The sequence below is a fragment of the Eucalyptus grandis genome, chromosome 5, assembly GCF_016545825.1.
Source record: "Eucalyptus grandis isolate ANBG69807.140 chromosome 5, ASM1654582v1, whole genome shotgun sequence".
Classification (NCBI taxonomy): domain Eukaryota; kingdom Viridiplantae; phylum Streptophyta; class Magnoliopsida; order Myrtales; family Myrtaceae; genus Eucalyptus; species Eucalyptus grandis.
The window spans coordinates 20,254,105-20,269,564 of record NC_052616.1 but is presented as its reverse complement, the minus strand read 5'-3'; the positions used below and the strand labels follow the sequence as shown (position 1 = coordinate 20,269,564).

At 38.4% G+C, this 15,460-nt stretch overlaps 2 protein-coding genes across 2 annotated transcripts; both read right to left on the bottom strand.

Annotated features, from left to right (window-relative positions):
* Window positions 1-3,397: 3,397 nt before the first annotated feature.
* On the bottom strand, window positions 3,398-4,424 carry LOC120293709 (the record flags this gene model as incomplete). The annotated part of the gene is made up of 1 exon (XM_039313428.1): window positions 3,398-4,424. A coding segment is annotated over one exon (885 nt), but the record flags the coding sequence as incomplete, so codon positions are not given.
* A 183-nt stretch (window positions 4,425-4,607) lies between these two features.
* Window positions 4,608-5,247, bottom strand: LOC120293708 (ankyrin repeat-containing protein BDA1-like). The gene has a single exon (XM_039313427.1). The coding sequence runs from the start codon at window positions 5,208-5,210 to the stop codon at window positions 4,608-4,610; it is 603 nt and encodes a 200-aa protein (XP_039169361.1). The 5' UTR covers window positions 5,211-5,247.
* Between the last annotated feature and the right edge of the window lie 10,213 nt (window positions 5,248-15,460).

The following is a 15,460-nucleotide window of genomic DNA, read 5'->3' as shown; positions in this document are numbered from 1 at the left end:
ACCTTCTCAGCAACAGTGGTTCTATGGAAAGCTTGGGCTTGTTTTGTCATTGCTCCGAGCGGATTTGGTCTATAAAGCTTCGAGGATAGCTGAGTGAACGTGGTGGCCAATGATAATGCCTTCTTGAAGCTTGAAAAATTGGAACAAAAAATAAGGTCTCTGCCGAACTCGCAGGAGATTTTTTCAACAACTGCCAATCATCATGGAGGGTTGCTGGAGGTCGTGGCGCGGCATCGGAGGTCTTGGTGGCGATGGATGAGGCCCGATGAAGCTGTGGCTGAGAGAGGCCATGTGAACAAGATATTGAACATCGATGAGTAGGGGCATGAGCTTGATGATCAATCTGGGTCCGCATGAAATATGACCTAGATGAACAATCTTTTCCCACAATGATCCATTTGCTTTGATACCACAGAAGAAACTTTCTTACTCAAAAGCCTATATCAATACATGGTGGGAGATCACATGTATATGAAGAGAGTATAAAACTCATAAATTAGTATTGTAAAATACTTTAGTATCCTCTCTCATGTGCAAGCTGGATTAAGAATGGCATGTGAAAAGTTGGATTAAGAATGGCACGTGAAGCCATTCATGTGAAATAAATTTAAAGCATGATTTGGCTCTAATACCACATTAAGAAAATGCGGAGGAAGGAAATCTGTTATTTCTGCATGTTCCATAATGAAGACTATATTAGTCTATTTATAGGCTATAGAAGATGACTAACCAAGTTAACAAGATATCACAATATTTATCTACAATCAATTAAGGATATGAGTAATCAAATGCAATATATACACAATCTTAAGAAATATGGAGAATTATGTGAAATTTGCATAATCAAGAGAGATATACAGAATCTACTAGATGCATCTCTGAGAGAGTCAAGTGGTCCATGTGATACACAAGGTCATCCGTGCTGCCGTTCTTGCTCAAAGTCTGAAGTTCAGTGCTGCCCCATCAAATATTTGATCTTTCCCTTTCATGATTAAGAGCGCGCACTTATGCATCCGCATTATGATTATAGAGACCGTAGGAACTTGTTGGAGAGATGTGGAATAGATGTGGTAAGTGAAGCTAAACTCACTTTAGTTGTCGATGAGTAGAGGGAAAATGTAACTTAACGCTATGGCTTTTGACTTTTCTATTCACAAAAGGCACGTTTAGATCTGTTATCATCGTGGCTCATTGTCCTAGGAAAAATTATCTGAAAAGTCCTAAACTTATTGCACGGTAACCAATTTAGTCAAAAACTTTTTAATTGTACCGATTTAATTTTAAACCTTTTAACAATTTGTCAATTTAGTCATAAAGTTTTTAATTGTGTCAATATAGTCTTATACCATTTGACAATTTGTCAATTTAACCCTAAACTTTTTGACGATTTGTCATTGCAGTCTTTCCGACCAATTATCCAAATAATAGATTTAGGAATAAAATGGAAATTATTCAAAATACTTAAGACTAAATTGGCATAATTAAAAATGTTTAGGATTGAACTGACTGTCGTACCATAAGTTTATGATTTTTTGGACAAATATCCAAAGTCTTGTGCCATGTGAAACTAAGAAATCAGCTGGTGAGATTAATTAGGAGCTGAGATAGAAGGCAAAGCAGAGAGTTAAGACTTACAAATTTGAGCATGAGCAGCTCCACCTCCATTAATGGAGGTTGCAAGGAACGTCGGATGAGGAAAAGAAAATAAGGAAATATAAAAAAAAAAAAAAAATCAAGTTCTTTCATTATTAAGGAAATATTGAATTGAATTGAAATTTCACATTGCCAATGACATATGAAGGGAGAGAGACATGCACACATGAAATTGATACGAGGACCTTTAGCGGCAATATTGGATGAAAACTCTAAGAGGGTAAGATCCCATTTAAAGTTTGTGCTTTTAAAGGAATGCTTTTGAAGGAACTGGACCATTATTTTGTAACATACGCTCGCGTTTCTCGTTGGCTGACCTCATATGTTATAAAGGCAATGTTTTTTCTCTTTAACTCTTTTCCGTGGAAATAAAGTCAATGCCCTGGCCAATTGCCTCTGTGACCTCTTCAGATGATCACCCTTTGTGGCTTATTTAACGTTCGCATTGATCAATAATTATTCTATCCCGTCTGTGACCTAAACCCCACCAAGATGCTAACGATTAAAAAGTCTTTCCGCACAACATATGCTACAGTCACGCATCACAAGCTAATATTTTATTCATAGTCGAACCCATGATTTAGGGAAAAACAACTAACCTATTTATCGCTAGGTCAAATGCCTCAATGGTAGATTGTATTAGATAACTTAAAAACCCCTCACGCATGGAAATCGGATGAAGAAGATACAACAAAGTATTGAAAATAGAAAAACAAAAAAAAAAAGTGAAATTTCATATGGAGCACGAGAAGAAAACGACATTAGGCTTTTTGCGATAATTTCTAACTCCAAATTCTTAAATATTAGCTAGGCAGAATTATTGTCCTTTATAATATTTTTCTTCTATCGCATCAAATAGGTGTTGGGACACCATATATCTTTTCGTCCTATGGTGTCATTGATCTTGACCTTATAAAGTTGGCAAATCCTAATTTTATCACATTCTAGTAATAGATAATTCAATAGAAGAAATTTCTTTTTTTTTAATCAGTAGGACGATTATAGGGACTTTTTTTTTGGCGACACAATTATAGGGACTTTAGTAATTCATTTTTAGTGAGGAAAAAAATCATTACAAAAAAAATTTCATATGCTATTGTGACGTGAGATTATTTTTAATTTTATATTATAGAGACAGAGTATTTATTTCTTTTGATGTCCAAAAAGCTCCAATTGAATGCTTTTGTTTATAAGTTTATTAGTATCCTTATTCTAATGCTCCAATTCACTTAAAAAGCATCGAATTTTAATTGGATCCTAATTCTATCTTGAGTTTTTTTTTTTTTTTTTTATAAAAATTATCGGCTTTCACTTTTATCAAAATCCAGCCCCCGTTATTCTCTGTCCAATGTTGCCGTTAAAGTTCATTGTGCCAATTCCATATGCACTTCTCTCCCTCAAACCGTCATCGGTGACGTGAAATTTAAGCTCAATTAGATATTTTTAAAAGAAAAACCTTTGTTCTTTCTTTTTGCTTTTGTTCTTTTTCTTCTTCTTCCTTCTTTGCCTCCTCCGTTATGTTCTTTTTTTTTTTTCTATTTCCTCGCTCTAGCATAGAAATTCTTTCTCAACCTCACAAAGATGTTTAACTTCACGACCGATCCATCTGAAGAAGCAAAGAACAAATTAGTACTGAGGACGGAACTTGCGCGACCATGTCTCAAAATCTTGACCACTATCCACGAATTTACAAAACTGGGTATAAGCCCACAACACGCTTTATTAGGGAGTACAATACGGCGGATAACTTGCAAACATCACACAATCAACTACAAAGAATCTGAGGACATCAATCTAATGCCCGACCTCGACGAACAAACTGCAATACCATACTGCTAAAGTCTTGCATGTCTTAGCTCAACCTCAAGGAAAGAGAGATACCATCATCATTTACAACCCTTACGTTTGCCTTTCTTCTCTAAGTCCTTATTCTCTAAGTCCTTGTCCTCTAGCCGGTACATATCACCTAGAAAGTGCAATCCAACAAGTCGTTCCAAGAAATAATCTATAGCGCATGCCAGCCACTGCTGCATTAGCAGAAGAACGAATGATATCATTAGCGGCATCATGCGTAGAGCTTTCTGGGCTGGAGTCCTTTCACCCATTGTCGTGAGCAGCAGGGATAACGTGAAGCAAAAATAAGTTAGAATCATGGCGACTAGGGATAGCCTAAGCGGCAGCTTTAGCGGCAGCCTAGCGTGGTTGGGGACAAATCTGGTGAGGCAAATGATCATCTGGACCGATACCATGAATCCTAGTGTGTTGCCGCCCAAGAAGAGAGCGTACACCAAGCCTGCACCAGTCATGGATTTCCCGGAAATAACTAATTTTTCGTTGTCGACTTCTATTATCTTTGGTGGCTGAAGCACAGATTGGTAGGTTGCGCTCGCAATGAGCGCGGCGACTACTAACAGGGCATTACGGATGTCGCCAAACGACTCCTTTTCCGCATTTGAATTCTTCAATTGCGAACGTGGTGATGACTGAAGAGCATCTTTGACTGGTTCCTCCCCAGCTGCTTGATGACTGTTACCTCCCCCGAAATCGTTATCGTCTGCCGGGACTGGGCTTGATGCGGGTGAGTTTGATCTTCCTCTTCCGTGTTTGGCTCCTGCTCGAATGAGGATTTCTCTGATCTCTCTATCTCCTGCTTCCCTTTGCGAGGGAGTTGAGACGTCTAGAGGCGTCAACCCACTGTCGTTCAAGGCGTTCACCTCCACGACCTCAGACTCCACAGCATGCTTACAAAGCAGGAAGTTCACCACCTGCAATTATTTTCCATTTTCTAAGCGTTAAGATAATACGGAAAGACTTCAAGCATAGATGAGAAATCCTTTATTCCAGTGATGATCAAAATAGACCCGGTTCAATAAATTCCTTTGCCTAGAAGATCTTTGAATATGGTAGGGACACCAAATCAACACCCACTGAAGTAATGCACAAAGAAAAGCGCGTTAAAATAAGGGAATTGCGAAACTTGCCTCGAAATTTTTGCCAGCAGCAGCAAGATGCAAGGTAGTGTTGCCTTTGTGGTCCTTCCAGTTGATCACCTGCTCCTTCTTGTGTTGCTTCAGATGGTCCACCAACACAACCACTGCGTCGAACCGGTTGTTCTTCACAGCGAGGTGAAGCGCGGTCTCCTCTCGGGCAGTCGTGTCTTCAACAGACTCAGGCGAAGCGGCGAGCAATACCTTCATGACATCGGCCTTCCCGTTCGTGGTGGCATAATGCAAAGCGATTTTTCTCTCCCGTCCCTTCACGGTGCACAGGTGTGGTTTCACTGTCAAGAGCTCCCTCACAATCTCGACATCACCTCGAGCCGCCGCGATGTGCAGCGGGCTGAAACCATCAGCGTTCACCTTTTCCGCTAGCTTCGGCATATGCTTTAGGAGCTCTCGGACAAAATCTAAATGGCCAGCCACACAGGCGACATGCAGCGGCGTGTGACCGGCTCCTTCAAGATCCATCTCCTCGAGGATGAGCTCATTGCTGCTGATCAAGTCTTCCAGCTCATGGACATTGCCCTTCCGAGCTGCTTCTAACATTCTTCGCTCCATTTGATCGGAACTAATAATGGCCTCTCTCTCTTTCTGGGACGCCTTTGGGCTTGGATATCTGTTCAATTATATCGACCCATTTTATAGAGTTTTCCGAGCATCAAGAAGCTCATTGTTAAATGATGAAATAAGACTAGCAACAGCAAGGTTCCATTGTACCACTTGTGATAACTTAGCTTTTCAGTAGAATAATGACAATATCAAAGCACAAGTCCAACCAATAGGACCACGAATTAAAGGAACGCCAGCATTGAAATCGTGCGGCACAGGTTTGTGGCTGAAAGTTACTTATTTTGGTCATAAAATGGCTTTTTAAATACATCGGAAATCAAGAAGAGAGAACATCTCGAAAACCCTCCTCAAGAGTGTGGCATAAGCACCTCTGAGATCGGTCTTAGCCTGAAATTAATCTCCATAATTTGGTGATTTCGTCTCAATTGAACGCCCCAAATCTTGCTGGCGACACAGATGTTCGCCGGACGACGACTACTTGCGTCTCACATGCCATTGTCCACGCCATGGACAGGGGCATTTTTTGTCCGAAAGAAATTACCTCTCGGCCTCCCGCTCCGCTTGCTCTTCCGTCCCCACCACTCTCCGTGCCAGCTAAATAACAGAAAATTCAGTAGAAAAAATTTCTCATTTCGTCATTAGTAGAACGGGGAAATATACAGAATAGGGACTTTAGTACTTCATTTTTAATGAAGGGCAATTTTATTGTCCTAGGGTTGTGAAATGAAACGGCACCTTTCGAAGCTCCTTTCTATGTCGTTTTGTCTTATCTTATTTTCTTTTCTTGGGGTCTGGTGTTTTGTTTTATCTCAAGAGGGCAAAGTATCTAATGTCTCCCGGCGGCCGGAGTGAAGTCAATGCCATCTAATGTCTCCCGGCGGCTGGAATCTAATGTCTCCCGGCGGCTGGAGTGAAGTCAATGCCGTGGTCTTGGTAGGCTAAAACTATTACGTCCTAGTCATGACCCTAGGATGACGTCACTTGCCTCCACAATGGGTTTTTTTTAGCTGATGGAAATAAAAGAAAGGAGTCTTTGCACGTAGAGCCAAAAAGTTGGTGGTCCAGGTCAAACTTTTGACCTTGGGCACATATAGATCTCTCCACGAGGTGTGCTGCATGCTGCTGAAACCCTACGAGGAGCGGCTAAAGCCCTACGAGAAAATAGGACCCACACAAAGTCAAGTTGAAGAGGAGCCACCCATGTGATCAAGAAAAGGAGTTCTGGTTTTCAGCATTTTGTTTTGAGGTTGAACATGTAGTGGTTTTTGTATAGTGAATTTACTTATTTATTTATAAATATTTTGAGTTTTTGGGTTTAAATTTAGGTGTGAGAAACACTCTAGCGTTTAAGCTATTGTAAACTTTGATTTTCCGATTATAATGAATTATGTGTTACTGACTCTCCCCATAGATGTAGGTATCAATACTCGGACCGAATCACGTAAATTTTTTGTGTCCTTATTATTTTTAGTTTATTTTTCTGAAATTTGTATATTGACGTAAATTGTAAAATTCTGTCGTTTTTACATATTATATTCCAACAATTGGTATCAAAGCTTCCCCTTCTCTCGATGGAAGATGATGATGATGGTGGTTCTTGCGATTTTAAAACGGCATTTTGATTTGGAGTTGGATTTTGCCAAAGGAAAAAAGAAAAATCCGGGGTTGGATATGTTGGCCATTGGAGCGTCCAAACGACGGAAAGCCTAGAATGAAAAAATAAGGATGTTTTTTTTTTTTTTTTTTTTGGTCGAAAGGATGAGTAATATTAACATAACGGGGAAAAGTTACAAACAGCACAACCAGCCGCTAAAGCATCATAACAAAGTAAGGTAAGCAAAAGGGGGGGGACGCCCTTTAGTCTGAAAGGACACGTTTGCCCTTTGGATTCGGTGAGGTTATGCGCTTAATTTTCAAATTGTGGGGGGTGGTTTGCGAGTACTCAGTTTCGCACGTCCGCTAGTGAACATGGCGAATCCTGACCCTCAATCGCAGCGACCCCAGGCCGCCACTGCTGACCTCCTGGCGGGGCCCACCACCGTTGACGAAGGGACCGTCCCGCCACTTGGCCCAACGCCCATTGGCCAAATTTTGTATGTCTGGGAAAGGATTTTTCAGAAACCGCCTCGAAGGAGGCCGAAAGTGTTCGTCTTTCCCGTCATCCAAGTTCAGCAATTTTTTTCCAGCATTACCCTCACTAATTTTTAAAATTTTTCGACTTTACTCAAATTTATAATTGTTCGTCATCTTCCCTTTGTGAAGTGGACCGATGAGGCTAGATCTAGTTGTGAGTAGTCAGTGAGGTTGCGCAAACTAAGAGATTATCACTTGGGGTTGCATTTGCCCGGGCGGCCCTTTATGTTGCGCGACCCTAAGCAATCCTTGTTGAGAGTTGTTAGGGGCCACTTGAAGTCGTGTGATTTCAAACAATAGTTGTCGATGCCAAATCTCCATGGCCGGCTTTGTTAGAGGATTTGAATTTTTTTCTCTTTTTAATAGAAGAAAGAAAAGCCAATTGCAAGAATGTTTTTTCCAAATACTATTTAATCCAAAGTAACTTTATAATGGATTTTTAACTTATAATTTACATTTAAGAAAAAAACTACTTTAATTTAGACTTCGTTTATTTCACAAAAAATGAATGATTTGAAAATTATTTTCTAAAAGATGAGTACTTGTATCATTTACGAAGTATGAAAATTTTTACATATGAATTGTCATAGATAATGAGAATATTATCAATTAACTAATTATTTTAAGTAACAAAAGCATTAATTTGCGAAATTTTTTTATAAATAATTTATTTTTTAATGAAATAAATGGAGTCATAAAATCCTTCGTGGTTTTCTTTAAACTTTTCTCTGAAAGTCCCAACAAATGCAATCTCCAGGCGGTGCAACCTCCGTCCAAAGTCATGAAATCTTGTGAAGTAGATTCTATCCCTTTTACTCCGACCAGAAAAAAGAAGAATGAAAAAACTCGTATCTCTTTTAAGCTTGTCCTTTCCTTCTTTCTTCTTCACTGCACATAGCCAAAATTTTCCCAAACGAACAAACCGAAGCAGAGCAAGCCAGGATCCAGAATCCGCGAAATCCCGAAGTTCATTGTTGGAATATTTTCAATTGAAAACAAAGAAACAACTTCCCACGGAATCCTTGGAGATGAGGGACCAAAGGAACGGACGAAGGTTTGCGACTGAATCGGAAAACATCTCTCTCTCTTTCTCTAATGGCGGATAGAACGGCCCGTTGTTGGCCATGCTCACCACATTGGATAAGTACACTATTAGTGCCAAAAGTTATGTACGGCGCTCACTTTAGTACTAAAAGTTTCTGTCGGATTACTTAAGTGTAAAAAATTTTGAAAAACGATCATTTAAGTGCCAACGCCGACGAAATTGGCCGGAAATCTGACGTGGCCTTTTCTTATTAATTTTTGAAGCCGACGTGGCTCGTCGGAGAGTTGAGTCAGCATCTAAATACCAAAACGACGCCGTTTGGCATCTTTCCCCCAACTTTGAAATCCTAATCCCTAAATTCGGAAGGCTCGTCTGTGTATCTTCTTCTTCCTCGAAAACCCACATCAACAACAGCACCAACACGGCACTAGCAGCAGCACCGGCAACACACCAGCAGTGACACCAGCAACGCACCAGCAGCAACAGCGCACCAACGGTACCTTCGACCCATCTTCTTCCTCCTCCTCCTCCACCCTGGCCTTCGAATTTTCCTACAACTTATTGCGCTCGAGAAACAATCTCAGTCTCTCCTCGCTAACCTGATCGAGCAACTACAATGGTGGCTGAGCGACGGTGGCCGAGCGACGGCGGGCGAACGACGATGGTCGAGCGGTGGAAACCCTAATTTCAATCCCCATGTGAGCTAAACAGCGTCGTTTCCATGAAGCCATCCATGTAGGATGGCAAAACGGCGTTGTTTTCTTAAGGAGGACCGAAAACAACGTCATTTAAAGGCCCTATCGATTTTTTTTTTTTTTAAAGAGCCACGTAATCATTTTGGCTAGAATTTTTCACCGATGGCACAAAAGTGATCGTTTTTCCTCCGATTTAGCATTTAAATGATCCGACGGAAACTTTTGGCACCAAAGTGAGCGCCGTACACAAGTTTTGACACTGATAGTGTACTTATCCCCACCACATCGAAGCCACTTCATTCGTCCCCGACCATCTAGTCCTCCATCCACAACCTTTTCTTCCGTCGACGTTGAGGACGATTTGCTCACCATTAGCACCAGCACCAGCACCAGCACCAGCTGCGGGAGCGCAACTCAATCAAGGAATAGAAGTCAAGGAGGCAGCTAATGGCGGAGACCCACAGCGAGCGACCCTAGAACTTCAATAGTCATGGAAGATGAAGGGGGCCGAGTGAGGGCAGGACCAGAATTTGCTTCTTCTTTTTTTAAATAGCGGGAGCAATTTAGGAAGAATATAAAAGTTCATTAGCCTGGGAAGTTGCATTTCCAAAATGTTGAAAGTCAAGACAGGTCTCAACTTGGCCAAAGCCAATTTTTCTTCAAAGTGGTCAAAAAAAAATTAGGTTGTTTTTTGGTAGCTTTACTACCCAAGAAAGTTAAGTGCACCGAGGCCTATCTAATTTCACGTAGACCCCTTACTAAAGTCAGTAAGCTATATAAGGAGTTTGTAATTTATTGGAATAGTTGATAACTTCGAAATACTTCGAATAAATGCTAATGAGTTGATAATTCACTAGATAAATCACTTTTTTTTTATCAGCATCATGTAAAATTTACTAATCTTGCTAGAAATTTACCAACGTGATTTTTTATTTTGAATATTTCCCCAATAGACCTATAGAATTTTGCGGGTGTGTGTCGAACAAAGATGATGGTTTATCCAATAATTAACAAAATGACCCTAGTTTTCCAATCTTTCAAATGGGTAAAGTCGTTTTCAAAGTGATCCAACTTCAGTGAAGATGATTATTAGGCATTGAATGATTGTTATTGTAACCAGTTAGATCACCATTTTGATTGATTACTTGATCGGGCTTGGCTACTTCACCATGAACTCGAACATCCCTCGGTAGAAATGCCCATGACTTCATCCTCGAAAGGAAAGCTGGCAAAAGAGAGATCTAAGACGGTTCTCGCGGAAGCCGAAAGTGCAGGAGAGCCACTCGCCCATCGAAGGTAAAATATGGGTTTTTTTTAAGTCAAAAAGTGAAAATGAAAGAAAAGTTGAAAAGTCAAAAAGTAGCAACTGCTCTGGATAAGGAAAAGAAGAAAGAGAGGAAGAAGGGAAAAGAAAGAAAAAGAGGAAGGATTAAGAGAAAAGAAAAAAGAAAAAGAAAAAGAAAGGGGTTTTGTTGTAATATTAATGCGAAAATGCCCTTATAAATTAAGTCAATGTTGAAAATATCAGAAAAATAAATACAAAATAATAAATATATTAGGTATCTACGTTATTTGATCTGATATTGATATTAAAAAATCAGAATTATATTTACTCACATACTCGAATGATTTTCAGTTGGTGTTGGTGTTGGTGTTGTGGTGGCAGTGGGGGCCCAAAAAGGAAAAACAAAAAGATGTGGAAGAGGGTGGAAAAAAATCGGTTCCCGGATTTGACCTTAAAACATATTATATTTATCTTGTCCGATTTTAGAATTTACCTAAAAATCAGTTTCTTTCTTACTTTAAGATAAATTGCAATTATGGCAAAATAGAATGAGCAACAAAATGGCTCCAAGTAAAACATTGATACGAAAAATATATATAATAATAATGGACAAGTTAAACACATTTAAGAATAATAAATTATCTTCTTCCAATTTTAGAAAAATGGTTCTAACTAGTTTTTGAGTGATTGGGTGGGTGGGTAGGTGGGTCGGTTTAATACCTAGAACCCGAAACCTATTTGCATAGTACCAATTTCAAAATTTTGAAACTAGGAATCGAACTCGTTTCCACTAAAATCAGGAACTAGACCTATTTATATGGGTGGTCTGGTTCAGTTCCAAGATAGGACGGGACCGATTGCATAGCCCTATCATAGGCAGCTGAGAATTCGCATCTAGTCTTATTTAACTTTGACATTTCGGAGTTTTAAAAATATGTATCACCCAGCACATAAATTTTAGCAATTTGTAACATAATTATGACACAATCATAACTATATTAAAAGAACGCTCCCGTTTCTATTTCGAAGGATCGTATTGGCTCTAGGTTCAGCAGCCGACTCATCTCTCAACCAGGTAGTTTTGGGAGCTACAAATAATTGGACTCGCTACCTCCAGAAGGTCCCTCCCATCAAATAAACAAAAAGATAAAAGAGGAAGAAAAGGGCCAGGCCAGAACAGGAAGTGGAATTTGTCAACATGGTTGAGAGCACACAAGACCTCCCCAATCACAACGAAGCATGCATGGAGGGACCACGACGAAACATTTCGCAGAATCTTCGTATGGTCACGGCCATCACTGACCAAAACGACCAGAAAAGTATGAATTTGAAAAAGTCCTCCTTTGTATCACCATAAATCTCCAAGAAAACATCATCACAACATTAGCACAAGTGAAACTAGCTAAGAGTTTCCATATTTGAGGTAAAAATTTCTTTCTTGAGATTTCGGTCATCTTAATACTGTTAGATTAGGTGTTTGATTTACTTAACTAGTGTTAGTTCGAGACTGTTTCACTTGTTTTTTAGGCGAATAAAGTTCTATGTTCACTAAAAATTTTTAGGTAAGTGGACTAGCCCTTGGCCTCCTTTTAGAAACTCAAAACATCATCATAATGCCATGGTGATAATGGCACTGATATTATTTTTTAATCAGATGATTTTGCACATAGAAAATGTAACTATTACTGCACTTGAGACTCAAAGAAAAAATAATAATAATAATTCAAGTCACTCAAGTGATCTGACCGAATTTTTTTTTTTAAAAAAAAATCCTTCTTGTTTTGACAGCAATTGATGTGGTTTTAGAGTTTATTCCTTTTTGTTTAAGAAAAAAAATAAGAATAACTTTTTTGCTTTCTCAATAAAAACTAATACATCGTCCAAATTTAAAAAAAAAAAAATATGAAAAGAGTTATATCACCTACATGCCAACATTTACATATTTTGAAAAATTTCAAAGGCTTCGCAGCGAGAAAGTCATAGTAGACGTTTTACAAGATTTTAAGAAAAGAAGTAAAAACATTAAACGTCATCTTATTACGCAGATACTATCTTTCTATTGTATTTTACTTCATTTTCTCTAAAAATCGCAATTCAATACAAACCGTCAGATGGTTGAGATGCCATTTAATTTCATATTCACTCTCTTTGTTTATTTTGCGTGAATGATTTGAAAAGCGTTTTCCTAGAACAATTACTTGTATTGTTTACAAGAATAAATGAATGAAAATTATTTTCATTGTTCACAAAAATATTTAGATATAAATTATTGTCAATAATGAAAATATTTTTTTATTGACAAATTATTTCAAGCAATACCATGAGACAATTTTAAGAAAATATTTTCCAAATTATTCATTTTTCATAAAAGAAACGATCCTTAATATTGAAGTTTCATGTATGAGTTAAATAACCCAAATAGTTATTGAAAAATCATAATTTTCTTCTTTCGACTACGGGATTTGGACTACCAGCTTTCCAAGAGAATTACTAAAAAAGTCATAAACCTATTATAAATGTTCTAATCCAATCATAAACCCCTTTTTTGGCTATTTAAGTCCTAAACTTTTTGCAATAGTGCTAATATAGCACATCCAACCAGTGCTAACATTTTTTTAATTTTCTTTTCTTTTCTTTTTCCCTCCACTTAGGACCTATAACTCTTGCCAACCAAACTCTCGCCGGTCACAGATCAGGGCCGAGGCACCCTCCCCTGCCTAGCAAGATCTAGCAAAGGCATGCGGCCCCTTACCCACCCTCACCAGATAGGCATGGGGCCATGATGCCCTTGCCCAATGCCGATGACAGCGAGGGTGTCCCAACCCTCTAGCCTTAAGTGCACGGGAAAATATTAAACAAAAGAAAAGGAAAATGGAGAAAATTATTTTAAAAATATTATAATACTATTAAAAAAAGTCATGTCAATATCAACTGATCAAAATTGACTTAATGAACTGAATTGACATAAATACAAAAAATTTAGAACTGAATTGGAAAAAAAAAGTTTATTATTGAATTGACACCATTACAATAAATTTAACACTTTTTTATAATTTTGCCCAAGCTTTTCTGCTCATCAACTCTTTTTTTTGTTTTTGGTAAAAGGTAAAAAGTATATAGACTTTTGCACAAAAAGCTATACAACTGTACAGCAAGGGGGCCTCGGGACCAGCTTACACTCAAAAAAACAGGAAATCCAAACAAGTGGAAGGGGACCGGGGGGAGAAAAGGCGAGGGAAGAGCTGCGAGAGAGATACAATGCAAATAAAAACAGTAGCAAAAGAAGGCCAAAACAGCGGCCAACAAAGGAGACAAGGGAGAAAAGCACACAACGATGTGGCCCGCACAAGGAAAAGATACAAAAAGAAAAAGAGCAGGAGGGACACCAAGTTGGAAACACAAGCTGCACCATCAGGGAAGATCAACTCTTCACGAGTGCCTACATTAATAATCCAAAGGGTAAGCACGTTGCTGATGCGAACGGTCAGCTTACTACCTGAAAGTCAAACACTGGAAATAGAAAGAAAAAGGACGACGGTTTTTCACCTAACTCTACTTATTTGTGGCGGAAATAGGAAAATTTCCATATGTAATTTTTATATGAGGAAATATGTTCAAAAAAGTTAAATTCAAAAAACGACCATATTGACTAAATTGAGAGAGACCACATATGTATAAGGAGCATATAAAACCCATAAACAAATATAATTTAGCACATCTCTCACATGCAAGCTAGATTAGAAACAATGCGTAGAACTTGATTAATGAAAATTTGCACCCGTGAAATAAATCAAGCAAAAACTTGGCATTAATATCATGTTATAATTTCCAACTCGAAATCTTAAGCCAATAAGTTAAGGGAAGCCATATATATATAAAGAGTATATAAACTTGTAAACAAGTGATGTGAAATACTTTAACACCAATAATGTTCTTTTATTCTTGGCAAACGACCATATTGTTTATCATATAGACTTCTTGGGTAACATATTTTTTAGCTTATTTTCATAATTAGAAGTGTAATTAACAATAATCACAGTAATATTATGTTTACTTTCTTACAAGTTTCTACTTCTTGTACAAATTTCACATCTGTGATTGGAAAGCAGGAAAACATTCGTCCCTTTTATCTTGCAATCTTGATAGATAGAATGAGTTAAAACAACAATGTTTTGACGCAAAGAGTTTCCTTTTTATTGGATCCACAGGCTCTCCCATTCCCGCATCAAGGAGTCTCATTATGCACGTTGCTTCTATTAACTAGCACCGCAACTCGTGCTATGCATGGGTCTCCGTAGGAATTCACACATTACTATAAAATTTTGTAATTCTTATTAGATGTTCTTTATATGTTGTATTATATTGATACATTGCTTTAGATGAGCTTCCAAGCATAGATTATAGAAATAGTCATATACCTTACAACCAATTTCACGGAAAAAGTATACGCTAATCCATGAATAAATTCGTTTTGTGTTCTATCATGATTGTTCTTCAATAACGTATCAATATAGATCGTGTGGTATATTTCAAATAGTCATAAGACCAGCGAATATATCTGTGTGAAGTGCACTCATCCCTTCCAGTTTCATGCATATGGTCAACTTTTCAATGAATGCTAGAAATATATGGTATATAATTTGTTTAAGTGTAGCATAGGATATCTATGCTAGGCTCAATATATTTCGAACATGATGATATCGATGGTGTAGTTATACTCCGCAGAAAAACCAGAAGATTCATGTCACATAGATAATATGTAAGTAGTATCCTAACTATATGCTCATTGAAATAAGTTCAAACACATTGCCACAACTTACCAGTAACAATCACAGTCATGAAGACGAATGCCACGGAACTCCTCGCTACTACAGGAACTCACGACAATTTTTAGGAAGTTGTCATGGCCGGACTCAGATCCTTTGCCCATACAATCAATCCCAACTCGGTCGCCGCCGTTGTGAAAGACCACCCCCTTAGTGCCGCCGTCGCCATCATTTCCACCGTGTTCCCTTCGTCATCTAACCCTCATTGCTTTTGTAACCCCACATTGTCACCTTTATCTCTCTAACCCCATTGC